This window comes from Neoarius graeffei, chromosome 20, assembly GCF_027579695.1.
Source record: "Neoarius graeffei isolate fNeoGra1 chromosome 20, fNeoGra1.pri, whole genome shotgun sequence".
Classification (NCBI taxonomy): domain Eukaryota; kingdom Metazoa; phylum Chordata; class Actinopteri; order Siluriformes; family Ariidae; genus Neoarius; species Neoarius graeffei.
The window spans coordinates 41,211,745-41,225,599 of NC_083588.1; the positions used below are offsets into that span (position 1 = coordinate 41,211,745).

General features: G+C 40.1%; 2 protein-coding genes across 7 annotated transcripts in view; both read left to right on the top strand.

The window, feature by feature from the left end:
• LOC132868660 (TOM1-like protein 2) overlaps nucleotides 1-3,523 on the top strand; it is a 121,235-nt gene extending 117,712 nt beyond the window's left edge. For all 5 annotated transcript variants that reach the window (XM_060901732.1, XM_060901728.1, XM_060901730.1 and 2 more), the window contains one exon: nucleotides 26-3,523. In XM_060901732.1, coding sequence (XP_060757715.1) covers nucleotides 26-174 — 149 coding nt within the window. In that variant the 3' untranslated portion in view covers nucleotides 175-3,523. The remainder of the gene's footprint in view (nucleotides 1-25) is intronic.
• An 8,382-nt stretch (nucleotides 3,524-11,905) lies between these two features.
• srebf1 (sterol regulatory element binding transcription factor 1) overlaps nucleotides 11,906-13,855 on the top strand; it is a 36,017-nt gene continuing 34,067 nt past the window's right edge. The window contains exon 1 of one of the 2 annotated variants that reach the window (XM_060901734.1): nucleotides 11,906-12,287. In XM_060901734.1, the coding sequence (XP_060757717.1) occupies nucleotides 12,182-12,287 (106 nt within the window). In that variant the 5' untranslated portion in view covers nucleotides 11,906-12,181. The remainder of the gene's footprint in view (nucleotides 12,288-13,855) is intronic. The other variant, XM_060901733.1, reaches the window with a different exon arrangement.

The window sequence follows — 13,855 nt, forward strand, 5'->3', positions numbered from 1 at the left end:
TTGTTCTTCTTCACTCATGTTTTAGAGTTTGACAAGTTCTTAGAAGAGCGAGCGAAAGCAGCAGACGCGGCGTTACCGTCCCCCCCTGGAGGAGAGCCGTCTGTTCCCGCGAGCGCGCCGAGCAGCAGCCGTAAGAAAGCCGAGCGGACTGAGGACAACCTGTTTGCACTGTAGGTCGCTCCTGAACTTTAAGAAAAGTTCCGTTCATCCCTCTCAGTGTTCCTCTGGATGCCTGCTGCCTTTCCGTGCTGCCCTGTCGCACGTTTCCTGATCCATCTTGGGACTCTTGGTTCATTTCCAACTCTCAAGCTGCTGACTGGAGCGGGGCGGCTCCTGCGATACGGCTCCTCTTCCAGACTCGGCATGCTTTTGTGTGTAACTTCAGAGGCAGAGGGATGATCAGTCTTAAATGAGCGAATTTCTCAGCAGCGAAGTCACATTGTAGTTTTAAGTCCGTTTTGTTGAGATATGCCAAGATTATAAATTGCTTCTGTTCATGAACAGAGGTCTTGTGGAATCTGGCTTGGAAAAGCATTCTAATATCCGAGATATCCCATGCACGTTTACATACTAATCAGAAATAGGCCATTCCATAAAAGTGATTCGTTAATGCCTGTGGTCCAGTGTCGTTATACCACTAAGGGAGAATCAAATGCAAAAGAGTGACAAATTAAAGGAAAAGCCGATATAGTGTCTTAGGTTTTGGACCTGCTGAGCAGCCAGAACAGCTTCCTTGTGCCTTGGCAGATTCTATTGTCTCTATATAAAGTCTTTATAACTGCACTGACTGGATGAACAGCATTCTTCCAGTCTATGATGGTATTTTGTTGATGGTGGAGATCGCTGTCTCACACATCGCTCCAAAGTCTCTCATAAGGTGTTCAATTGGGTTGAAATCTGGCGACTGTAAATACCATAGCATATGACTTTAGATTATTTTCATACTCGTCCATCCATTCAGTGCCCTGTGGAGAGGGCCGGGGTCATCCTGGAATAAACCCACTCCCATCAGGATAAAGGTGATCAGTCAGAATAACATTTGTATTGATTTGCAATGACTCTTTCCTCTAATAGCGCTTTCCCACGCAGCAAATTACCCATAATGCACTCTGTTTCCACCATCATGTGAGTGCAGCTAAAAATAGTGCTGACCATTGATTTCAAAAACATCGTCAAACACCAGTCATCGATTAATGTCTCTAGCTGAACTCTCGTCCCGACAGGAACAAAATATTCACGAAATGGCTAATAGTGACTGCCGAAGTGAAATACTCCCTCGTTTGATTAGTCCTTGCTCTGGCGGATTTAAGAGGCAGCGTTACAGTTTTTAAAGAGCTTCAGTGGGTCAATTTGATGTTTTTATTTTGATGCCTCCACTGCTGTTTTATGGTCCGTCCGTCCGTCCGTCTGTCTGTCTGTCTGTCCAGCCGAGATTCTCGTTAGAGCGATATCTCAAGAATGAGACGTTGAATGTTTGTAGGATTTTTATATATATATATATATATATATATATATATATATATATATATATATATATAAAATTCTCACTGTAGCCAGCATGAACTGAGTAGATTTTGGGAATTATTCCAAATAGGGTTAAAGGTCATAGGCAACGGTCGGAGATGAAATGTAGAATATCAACTTTATTGTCTAGAAGAACGACCTAAAAAGCGAATTCAATCTTCTCAGTGTCTAATTTGCACCCTAAAATCGAATAAAATGCTTAAAATATACTGTTTTGCCCAATTTCCAAAGGTTTGTTAACATCTCACTTATGCGCACTTTCACCGCCAGGGGACCGTCGTCGTGACGTCATTTAAGCCAAACAGACCGGGAGAAGCTCTGTGTTTACCTGCGAACCGAGCACACGTGTACGGACTTTGGTCGTGAGAGGTTGTGTAAAATGTCTGAAAGCGATAGCGATTTTGAAGTAGGAACTCTCCAGATTGAATATCGAGAGGTGAAACCGTATATGTATGAACCTATGGCCGTTGCGAAGCAATCGGTGAATGTGGCTCACTGGTTTGGCCGCGCGGCCTCGGAATCGGACAGCGACTCGGCCGACTCTGATTGCGGTGACCCCGGACCTCAACAAGACTCGCGCCCAAACGATTTATCCTGGTAGTTATGATAAATTCCTACCTTCATCGTAATACTAAATAAGAGCCCTTTTGAAGAATAATTAAACTGCCCTCCCTAGTGGATATGGGGAACGATTACTTGACAGTGCGCCGGTAGGCCACATTAGCCTGCCATCCGCGGCATTATACTATTTATAGCCGACTCTAAGCGAGGAAATATCCCTTTGTCTCATTTCCACAATGATTGTACAGGATCCCTCAGGATTCTTGACTTGTCAAGAAAAAAGCAAAAGTAAAAATTTTTACCTCCAATCTTCTCCTGTTTGCTTGAGCGTTGCTGCCCCGTTTCTTCTTTGACTGCTTGATTTTGTTTCACGCGCACAATCCACTCTCTCCGCCTCGTCTCCTCTTCCGGAAAAAAAACAACCCTCTGGCTTCACGTGCACAACCCACTCTCTCCGCCTTGTCTTCTCTTTCGGAAAAAGCCAACCCACTCTCTCTGCCTCTTCTTTTTCGGAAAAAGCCAACCCACTCGCTCCGCCTCTTCTCCTCTTCCGGAAAAAGCCAATCCACTCTCTCTGCCTCTTCTCCTCTCTTGAAAAAAGGTAAAAACTTCTTCCTGAACCGGTCCCGTTGTTACAGTTCACTGCACAACAATAAGGCATGGGGTTTCTTTGGAAATTCCTGAACGCACGTCTGCACTCAAGCCGAACGGCGATGTAAGTAAACGGAAGTGGACTCAACTCAAGCGGTTTGTTTGGCTTAAATGACGTCACACGCCGAGTGGTCACGAAAATAGTCGAACAGAAATTCGCCACGATCCGCACTAACTAATTTTAATTATTACTTATTAACAATACTTCTTGGGACCAGAAGAAAATTACAGAGGGTTTTTTAACATGCAAAGTTTCAAATGTGCATGAAATTAAAACCATTGCCTATGAGCTTTAAGGTCAGGATCAGAGAAAGAGCAAGTTTCTGAAATAGCTTTTCTTCAGTACCGTCCTACCTGTTTTGAAGTGCATTTGAAGGATATTTGAGGCATAAATTTTGTAACAAACAGGTCTAGACTTGTTGGCAAGGGAGGCATCCGCATCGATGCCATTGTACTTGTTTATTTAAGTGGACTAAAACCTGTCCTCTTCTCGGGCAGATTCCTTATAGCTTCCTCTTCGGTTTGTTTGCGCCTTACATATGATGTAACATAATGGCGCTCAATACCCTATCTATATTTGAGAGATTTTCAGCCACAGATGCACAGCTTCGTGTGTGTGTGGTGGGTTTTTTTCTTTCTTTTTTCTATTTTGTCTAATAAGGACATCCAAATGACTGTCTTTTCAGCAAAGTACCAGCATGTGTAGCTGTGTTTGGGTCCATGGGCAGCCCTTAATTACAAGTTTGCGCCTCTGTTAACTAGAGATTAAAGTGTTGTTACACTTGTATTTGAGTGTGTGTGTGCTTTCATTAAGATAAATTCACAGCAGCTTGTTCATTTGAGAGAGAAACAAATCAGAGATGCACAGTTTGTTTTTATTTACATATTTTGAGAAGTATTTCCATGCCAACCAAGTTAGCCTTTAATCACCATCTCCTCCTACTTCTATGAGTACGATGGGAAAGTGGCACATGCGCTCTGCTAGGATACGGATAGTCGGAGTATGGATTTGTTTTCGAGTTGTCGTGAATTGCACAGTTTGATGGAGGAGAGCTGTAAAGGAACAAGCCATGTCAAGAAATACCCCAATTGACTACTTTGACGTACCCATAATGCTTTGTGCCTTGGAGGGTAACCGGGCGCTATATTTGTTTACTAAGTCAGATCATTCCTTCAAATTCATCTCATCTCATTATCTCTAGCCGCTTTATCCTGTTCTACAGGGTCGCAGGCAAGCTGGATCCTATCCCAGCTGACTACGGGCGAAAGGCGGGGTACACCCTGGACAAGTCGCCAGGTCATCACAGGGCTGACACATAGACACAGACAACCATTCACACTCACATTCACACCTACGGTCAATTTAGAGTCACCAGTTAACCTAACCTGCATGTCTTTGGACTGTGGGGGAAACCGGAGCACCCGGAGGAAACCCACGCGGACACGGGGAGAACATGCAAACTCCGCACAGAAAGGCCCTCGCCGGCCACGGGGCTCGAACCCGGACCTTCTTGCTGTGAGGCGACAGCGCTAACCACTACACCACCGTGCCGCCCCTTCTTCAAATTCACATGGGGAAAATGACTTTTCCTGATTTAAAGTTTTATAGAATACCTAAAGAAGCTAAGCGTCGAAAAGCGCGGTTAGACAGAATTCTCCGTCAAAATTTTACACCGACGGACAACACGCGACTGTGTTCTACGCACTTCAGCGGTGGAGTAAAGTCTGATGATCCACGTCACGAAGCCTAGAACCCTTCTGTCTTTGTGTTTAGTCATAAAAAGTGTGAAAACTGACTTGATTTGAAGGATCGACTCCCAAAACAAAGCGCAAACGATGCAGTGTAAGAAAGATTACATGTACGTCCCCTTTTCGTGTTTCTGTAAGTAGATCGAATGTAGTATTTGACCCTGTCGTCCGAACAGCTTCCTCTAACAGCCCAAAGATTGTCATAATCTGGTCGCATGTGAGCTCGAGGAAAATCAGAGGGAAGGAAATTAAAATCGACTTCAGAAAGAAATCTGACAGTCCTGCTGTGTTTACAGTACTTACTCGACTAGTGAATATTCCTTGCTTGTGTTCCCGCGCACGAAGGGTTTTGTATTTTCTTGCGACTTTCTCGTCGTAACCAGCACCCAGCGAAAACGATTTCACTGTGTGGATTCTTCCATGATCAGCGTTGATCTTTCTTTCTTTCTCAGCTCTTCTGCCAATCTTTTAACTTCTGCAGGTCAGTAATTGTTGGAACCCTGTGTTGACAGACGAAGGCGGCTGCTGACCGTCACCCGAAGTAGAGATGTTCAAAGCGTTCGGTACGATATTTGCAAACGTTTTTTTAACCAGTTGATTTTCTCAAATTCCACAGAAAAGGCTTTGCGGATTTCTTTAAGCTTTGGTTTAGTTAGTTTTGACACTTCTTCGAAAGTTTTAGAGAGATTTAAATTCGAAAGATTACGGTCCGTGTGAGACGCCGTGTTTTAGTTTGTTTATATTTTGGTTACCTGCCAAGGCGCAAAGCATTATGGGTAGTTGAGAGTAGTTAATAGCATAACAGCCACCAGTTTTTCCTTTAATTTGTCATTCCTTTACTTTGTTTGTATGTATTCAGTTAAACCTGGACACCAGGGGAAGGTTTTTATTAAAAGGGAAAACCAAAAGAAGTCATGCTTGAGTTTCTTGTGATCCATCAGGGTTTCATTTCTCAGTTGCTTTGAGCATTAGTTTGGTGAATTTAACTGCATTATCGTAATCATGAAAATGGTAACCAAAGACAGTTTAGACGGTTTCAAAAAGGGAAAAGAAAAAAAAAGGGATTTGTTCGCTCTTGTTTCAGAGAGTTTAGAGTATTTCCAAACGGTTCCAAGAATCAAGTTCTATAAAACACATTGCTTACTTAATACTGTTTGGAATGTTAAATTACCATTATGTAAGTGATTTTGAGGTAATATTTTACAAATACTTATGAAGCATTTTGTGAAAAAAAAAATTTATTTTCAGAATCGTGTATTTTTGTGCATGGGTTGTTTCATAGACCAAAAAAAATCACACATGAAAATCTGGACCACTGTAAAGACAGCAGCATTAAAAGAGTAAACGGATGGGATTTGTTTCCTGGTGGACCTCATCTTGAATCAAATTATAGTAGCATAAATTGTACACTATGTATTTATATGTATGCATAAATATGTATATACAACCCAAAAGTAATGAATATAAATGTCTATTCTCGTTTCTGAGTAAGCTGTTATTCGGAAAGAGATAAAATGAACGAGTCGAGTCCATTCAGTCAGGAGCTCATTTATGTGACTTGGTTCATATTTTTGGTCGTGATATGATGGTCATGGTAGGTGCGACATGTTTGGTAGCTGGATAAGTGGCTTAGCTAGCACAGCTGGAAGGAATATAAGACAATGTAAGTGAATGTAGAGACTGAAAGGAGATGAGATGAGATGCCTGATGAAATAAGTAGCTTTGGACGCGATTTGTGATGCTGAATCTGAAGCTCAGTTGTAATCTTGGTGTACATCAGCTCTTCAAATGCAGTAGTTCAGTTTAGTGGTCATTCAGCATAACGGGGTGTTTCAGTGCAGCATTACTCACAAATTGGTCAAATCTAGCCAGAAATGTTTATTTTGACGAGATTAACATTTCAGTGGTTCAATTTGGTACAACCCTTAATACATTGTCTTAATAAAACACAAGCGGTCATAAATCGATGATAAAATGTTGCGTATAGACAGGCCTTCTTTATGTTTTATATGAATATAAAGCACAAATCACACAATAACACCTAAATTACACACTGTTTTCTGAAAAATGAACTTTCAACAAAAGTCACAATTATGAGCATTCGATATATAAAACGTAATTTTTTTTTATGTTTATAGCTTTGTATAAATTAAAACGATAAAACTGACATGTCAGTAACTATCTGCGTCCTATAAAAAGCTTTGCTTTCCAATAAGGTGGCAATTGTTATTTTTAATAACTGCTTTAATGAATGTTACCATGTGACATTAAGTCCTAACTATTTTGATCATTTGTCTCAAACATTAATGTCTTAATGTATTTTAGGATATGTAATAAAGGTTCTTATTGTGATGTGCAATGTTTGTGTCTTTATTGGAGAAAAGACAAAGCGATTTCTCAGGATTAAGGGGGAAACCTCATTGTAAATTGTTCATTTTAAACGCTTTTCACAGTAAACTGATTGATTCCGAACAGTAAAGAAGAAAGATTAAAAATAAAAAATGCAATCATCAAAACATCGTCATAAACAAACAGAATAGCGTAGCCACAAGGCAGTAACATAATAATGTTTGGAAAGGATTAGGAAGAAGTAAATAACTTACTGTATCAATTATCCTAACCCTCTATACCACCGCTAATCAAACGTCACTTTCCGCCATCATAAACTATATATACACAAAAGAAAACAAAAGCAACAAACAAAAAAGAAAACCTACCAAGACATACCAGCATGGTATAATATCGATCAAATCATATATACACATACCTATAACTGTACACAGACACCCATATTATAATTATGCATATACATCTTAGACAGTGCTGAGCGTAAATGAGTACACCCCCTTTGAAAAGTAACATTTTAACCTCCTAAGGCCCAAGCTGTTTTTTTACATGCATTTTTTATTTCTCTTTGCTATTTGGGCTTATTAGAACCTGATTAGAATAAAAACTAAGCATCATCTTTTGATAAGATGTACTTTTAGAGAAAAAGTATGTCCACATATGTGGATTCTTGTTCCGAATTTCCATAAAGTGCTGTCCACGCATGTGACCACTAAGCCCTAGGAGGTTAAACAATATCTCAATGAACGCAAACAATTTCCAAAATGTTGACAAGACAAAGTTTATTATAACATCTGTTTAACTTATAACATGAAAGTAAGGTTAATAATATAACTTAGATTACACATTTTTCAGTTTTACTCAAATTAGGGTGGTGCAAAAATGAGTACACCACACAATTAAAACTACTACATCTAGTACTTTGTATGGCCTCCATGATTTTTAATGACAGCACCAAGTCTTCTAGGCATGGAATGAACAAGTTGGCGACATTTTGCAACATCAATCTTTTTCCATTCTTCAACAATGACTTTCAAAACCTTGGTCACGGTATTTCACGATACGGACCTCCCAGCTGGTAATTTTTTTTTTTTTTAAATTTAAGACTGTTATATGGTTTGTATGACAACTGAGAAGAAATTTTCAGAAAATTTACTTTAAAAAAAAAAAAAAAGACTACAAATTAACCTTCTGGGAACGTTCCCACAACATTCTCTAAACTCCAAGGGTTGGTTTTAGGTTTTATTTTTTTTATATATAATAACCATCAACAATAAGAAGAACTTTATTCATCACACGTACACTTGTGAAATTCCTCTGTGCATTTAACTCATCTGAAGCAATGAGCACACACATACCCAGAGCAGTAGGCAGCCATGCTAACAGTGCCCGGGGAGTAGTTGGGGGTTAGGTACCTCGCTCAAGGGCATCTCAGCCAAAGGCCACCCCATGTTAAAAAAAAAAAACAACAACAACCCATACAGCCTACAGCTGCCAACCAGGGATGAATACACGGTTTCGGTGGCTAAGACGGTACTGCCATCCCTGGTGCCACCAGCAGCAAAAAAACACCAGGGGGTGTCTTGTAAATACATGTCTTTGGGGGAAACCGGAGCACCCAGAGGAAACCCATGCAGACACAGATAGAACATGCAAACTCCAAACAGAAAAGCACCTGTCAGCCATTGGGCTTGAACCCAAAACCTTCTTGCTGTGAGATGACAGTGCTAACCACTACACCATCGTGCCGCCCTGATGGGTACAGATGGTCCAATAAATGATTCTATATTACAGCTGTGATTGTAGACAATGAATAATTAGGCTACAGGTCAAACATTTCAATTATTATTTTTTATTTCAATATAAAGTAAAATTAACATGGGCTTGTTGCTTATCAATTGTTTATTTGGATGATTCAAATTAAACAATTAGATTGCTAAATATATTTAATAAAATTACTGAACGTTTCAATTGTTCATGAAGTCAAGAGATTAAACAAAGGAGAAAACAAAATGGAATATAACTTTTAAATTATTAATACATTATCAGTGTTTAACAGGACTCCAATGCAGACTAGCTGCCAGTAAAACATCAAAAATGCGTCTGTGGTACAATGAGTGCAGTTTTATAAGGAAATGAGCTGTAGGTTTTATTGAGCGTCTTACAGAACCAGCCACAGTTCCTCTGGACACTTTGTCACACTTGCTTCTTCATTTTGCAGCAAAACCCAGCAGCCTTCATTATGTTTTCTTTTTTTTCTGAAGAGTTTCTCTTATGTAATTTGTTGCTTTCTTTACTGACATACAGTGGTGCTTGAAAGTTTTGTGGACCCTTTAAAATTTTCTATATTCCTGCATAAATATGACCTAAAACATCATCAGATTTTCACACAAGTCCTAAAAGTACATAAAGAGAACCCAGTTAAACAAATGAGACAAAAATATTATACTTGGTCATTTATTTATTGAGGAAAATGATCCAATATTTCATATCTGTGAGTGGCAAAAGTATGTGAACCTCTAGGATTAGCAGTTCATTTGAAGATGAAATTCAAGTCGGGTGTTTTCAATCAATGGGATGACAATCAGGTGTGAGTGGGCACCCTGTTTTATTTAAAGAACAGGGAGGGATCTATCAAAGTCTGATCTTCACAACACATGTTTGTGGAAGTGTATCATGGTACAAACAAAGGAGATTTCTGAGGACCTCAGAAAAAGCGTTGTTGATGCTCATCAGGCTGGAAAAGGTTACAAAACCATTTCTAAAGAGTTTGGACTCCACCAATCCACAGTCAGACAGATTGTGTACAAATGGAGGAAATTCAAGACCATTGTTACCCTCCCCAGGAGTGGTCGACCAACAAAGATCACTCCAAGAGCAAGGCGTGTAATAGTCAGTGAGGTCACAAAAGACCTCAGGTTAACTTCTAAGCAACTGAAGGCCTCTCTCACATTGGCTAATGTTCATGAGTCCACCATCAGGAGAACACTGAACAACAATGGTGTGCATGGCAGGGTTGCAAGGAGAAAGCCACTGCTCTCCAAACAGAACATTGCTGCTCGTCTGCAGTTTGCTAAAAATCACAGGGACAAGCCAGAAGGCTATTGGAAAAATATTTTGTGGACGGATGAGACCAAAATAGAACTTTTTGGTTTAAATGAGAAGCGTTATGTTTGGAGAAAGGAAAACACTGCATTCCAGCATAAGAACCTTATCCCATCTGTGAAACATGGTGGTGGTAGTATCATGGTCTGGGCCTGTTTTGCTGCATCTGGGCCAGGACGGCTTGCCATCATTGATGGAACAATGAATTCTGAATTATACCAGCGAATTCTAAAGGAAAATGTCAGGGCATCTGTCCATGAACTGAATCTCAAGAGAAGGTGGGTCATGCAGCAAGACAACGACCCTAAGCACACAAGTCGTTCTACCAAAGAATGGTTAAAGAAGAATAAAGTTAATGTTTTGGAATGGCCAAGTCAAAGTCCTGCTGAAATGTTGTGGAAGGACCTGAAGCGAGCCGTTCATGTGAGGAAACCCACCAACATCTCAGAGTTGAAGCTGTTCTGTACGGAGGAATGGGCTAAAATTCCTCCAAGCCGGTGTGCAAGACTGATCAACAGTTACCGGAAACGTATTGCTGCACAAGAGAGTCACACCAGATACTGAAAGCAAAGGTTCACATACTTTTGCCGCTCACAGATGTGTAATATTGGATGATTTTCCTCAATAAATAAATGACCGAGTATAATATTTTTGTCTCATTTGTTTAACTGGGTTCTCTTTATTTACGTTTAGGACTTGTGTGAAAATCTGATGATGTTTTATGCAGAAATACAGAAATTTCTAAAGGGTTCACAAACTTTCAGCACCACCAAAGAAACATTTTTTCCCAGTAACATTTGATTTTGTGCTGGAAAACTAATGTTTGGAATCTAAACTGTTTTTGTGTTGACTCAGTCATAAAATAGAAATCTATAACAAAGTTTGTTCTACAAAAGGAGGCGCTTATGACTTTCGCACAGTAGGATACTGTACATGAAGAGCTGCTTTCATATTCACACTCTAATTAGTGTTAATTTATTCACTCTTGGAGACTAATGGAGGCGCCATCAGTGTTTACACAACATGAGAGAAAGGAAGCTTTGGAGAAACAGCTCCTCTATAATACCTGTGTTACTTTCGGTCATTGACCCACTTCACCTTGTTTCACGCATGTTTTAATCCAAGTGTTTTATTTAGAAACATCAAATATTCATCATATTATAACACAGCATGAAGTAACCTGTTTATCTCAATACCTGGTTTATATTTCAATCTATATTTTTTTTTTTTAAACATTCAACTGATTGTCTTACTGTGGATAATTAGTAGGATCATGAATGACTCTTTAGTTTACAACTTTATTATTATTATTATTATTATTATACAGCTATAATATAAACCTTTCTCATGCAGTCACTTCATTATTGCAAAGAGAAAGTGCATGATGTAACCACGGGTGCCATATTCGTGACGTCATATCACCCCATTCCATTTCTGCCCTCCTATTGGCCAGTTTGTCTGGTTCTACAGGCGGAGTCGACTCTGCAGATCAGAGAAGCTTGACTATCCAAAGCCCTCCCCTTGCGCATTCTGATTGGCTGAATCAGACATACCTACGGCAGCTGAGGAGAACTGAGTATTGTAAACAAGTGAATTGTCGCTCAATTTTAGTTATGATTTTAATTAAAAAATAATAATAATTAGCATTTGCGTTCACTCAAGTCATAATAATAAGTTAGAAAAAATAGTACATTAGCCGGCATGTTGGTGCATTACTTGATATTTTATATACCGGGTTCGCCAAATCAGGACATTTTTTTTTATAAATACAGAAGAAACGTCTTATCTATTTGCGTGATGGCTCCATAGCGAGCTAATTAGTGTAAATTAACATGATGCAATTTAACCCATGAAGATCATTGCTCACATACTTGAAGGTAGCGTGGGAATCATGACGTAGAGAGACAGGTGCGCTTTGATTGGCTGTAGGAGGTGTCATTCATGCGTCGGTCTCTCCTGGGTTTGCTCGCCCCGTTAGCACGCGACTAAACTCTGTTTAGACAAGTTTGTCTTGTGCGTCGGTGTGGAAATGGAAGCAGGCAGGATGTTGTTAGATTAGAAACAAAGTTAGATGATTTTCTTTCTTTCTGAAGTCTGAAGGGTCTGTTTTAAACAAATGTTCCTGTACGTACAGTTGGGTCCTGCTTGGAAGAAGTTTCGAGTTTATTGTGGAATGACGGTTTGTTTTCGGATCTGAATTTTATACAAGTCAGCTGTAATTGAGGGAAGCCAGTCTGCAGGAAAAATGAATAATTTGTCTTTTGACGATCCGTCACTGGATAGCTTGGATCCAAGTTTATCCCTAAATGATCCAAGTGATATTGACACAGCTCTGTTGAACGACATTGACGGTAAGAGGAGTTGTTTTGAGTCAGTTTCTTCACCTTCTTGGTTACATTTTGCTGGGGGTTAGGTGCAGAAATGGTCAGTGTTTTTGGCTTGATCAAGCCAAGTCAGGTTGGTAAACATACACGTGTTCGACAAACTGGAGGGAAGTTATGAACGTGTCATCATCAACTCTGGATGGGATTCTTTTGCTTGCCTTGATTTAAAGTGTTTTATGAAGGGAATAGTAGTATCCATGAATGAACACCTTTCTATATTAGTGAACACACTTGTATAGAGACACCCTGTGTGTACATCACTTCTGAAACACTAATTTAATAAATCGCTTGGTGTTGGGATTTGAAAACGCCTTCCTGATTTTTAAAAAAAATGAGAAATGCATCATGTGCAGCCATTATTTGAGTTATAAGTTGCATTAATAGTGGCCACGCCCCCACGAACTTAAGCGCGTGACGCTCCCAGAGGTTACTTCCGTTCATTCCCCCTACTGTGTCAGGGCAGCTGAACAGCATGGGTTCTAGACCCTCATTTTGCTAATTTCACGCTGTCTGTATAATTTCACGGCCAGTCTGAATAAATCCGATTGTTTTTAATGCACAAATAATTAGTGTCTGCTGGTCATTTAAAAAAATAAAATAAAAAAAAGTCGCGTTTAAGATTTGAATTTTGGTATGGTCTGACAAACTACTTCCCCCCCCAGTGTGCGTTTTAATACCTTTCTTGTCTAAAACGCAAGCTGTTGCACACAACCAGGCTGCATGACCGCGAGTAACCCCTGTGTCCGATAGTAACCCGCAGTCAGTAACGCTCAGCGAGTGCTCCGCCCACCTCGTGTGTGACAGTGCTGCTGCTGCGCTCGCGCGCTCTCTGATTGGCTGAGAGCGATCACCTCATCCAAAACAGTGGTGTGCGGATTCCTGTCAGGGCTGTGAACAGACCTGTGTGTGTGTGTGTGTGTGTGCGCGCCACATAATGATTACACTACCGTTCAAAAGTTTGGGGTCACCCAGACAATTTTGTGTTTTCCATGAAAAATCACACTTTTATTTCCCACCATAAGTTGTAAAATGAATAGAAAATCTAGTCAAGACATTTTCCTGGCCATTTTGAGCATTTAATCGACCCCACAAATGTGATGCTCCAGAAACTCAATCTGCTCAAAGGAAGGTCAGTTTTATAGCTTCTCTAAAGAGCTAAACTGTTTTCAGCTGTGCTAACATGATTGTACAAGGGTTTTCTAATCATCCATTAGCCTTCTGAGGCAATGAGCAAACACATTGTACCATTAGAACACTGGAGTGAGAGTTGCTGGAAATGGGCCTCTATAGAGATCTTGCAGTCACATGACCGGAAAGTACACAGCCGCCATCTTGTCGGTAAAAAACACCGCTGAATACTGCTGCACTCGTGTACAGAATGGATCAATTTCAACCGACGGACTACACGGCTCATTTTTCTAATGAACAGATAACTAGATGTATGTCTAAAATAAACGATCTACAGATTAGTGACCCTTATGGCTTACCGGACGGAGTTTTCACGACTGTGTCAGTGGATTTTGAACTGCCAGACG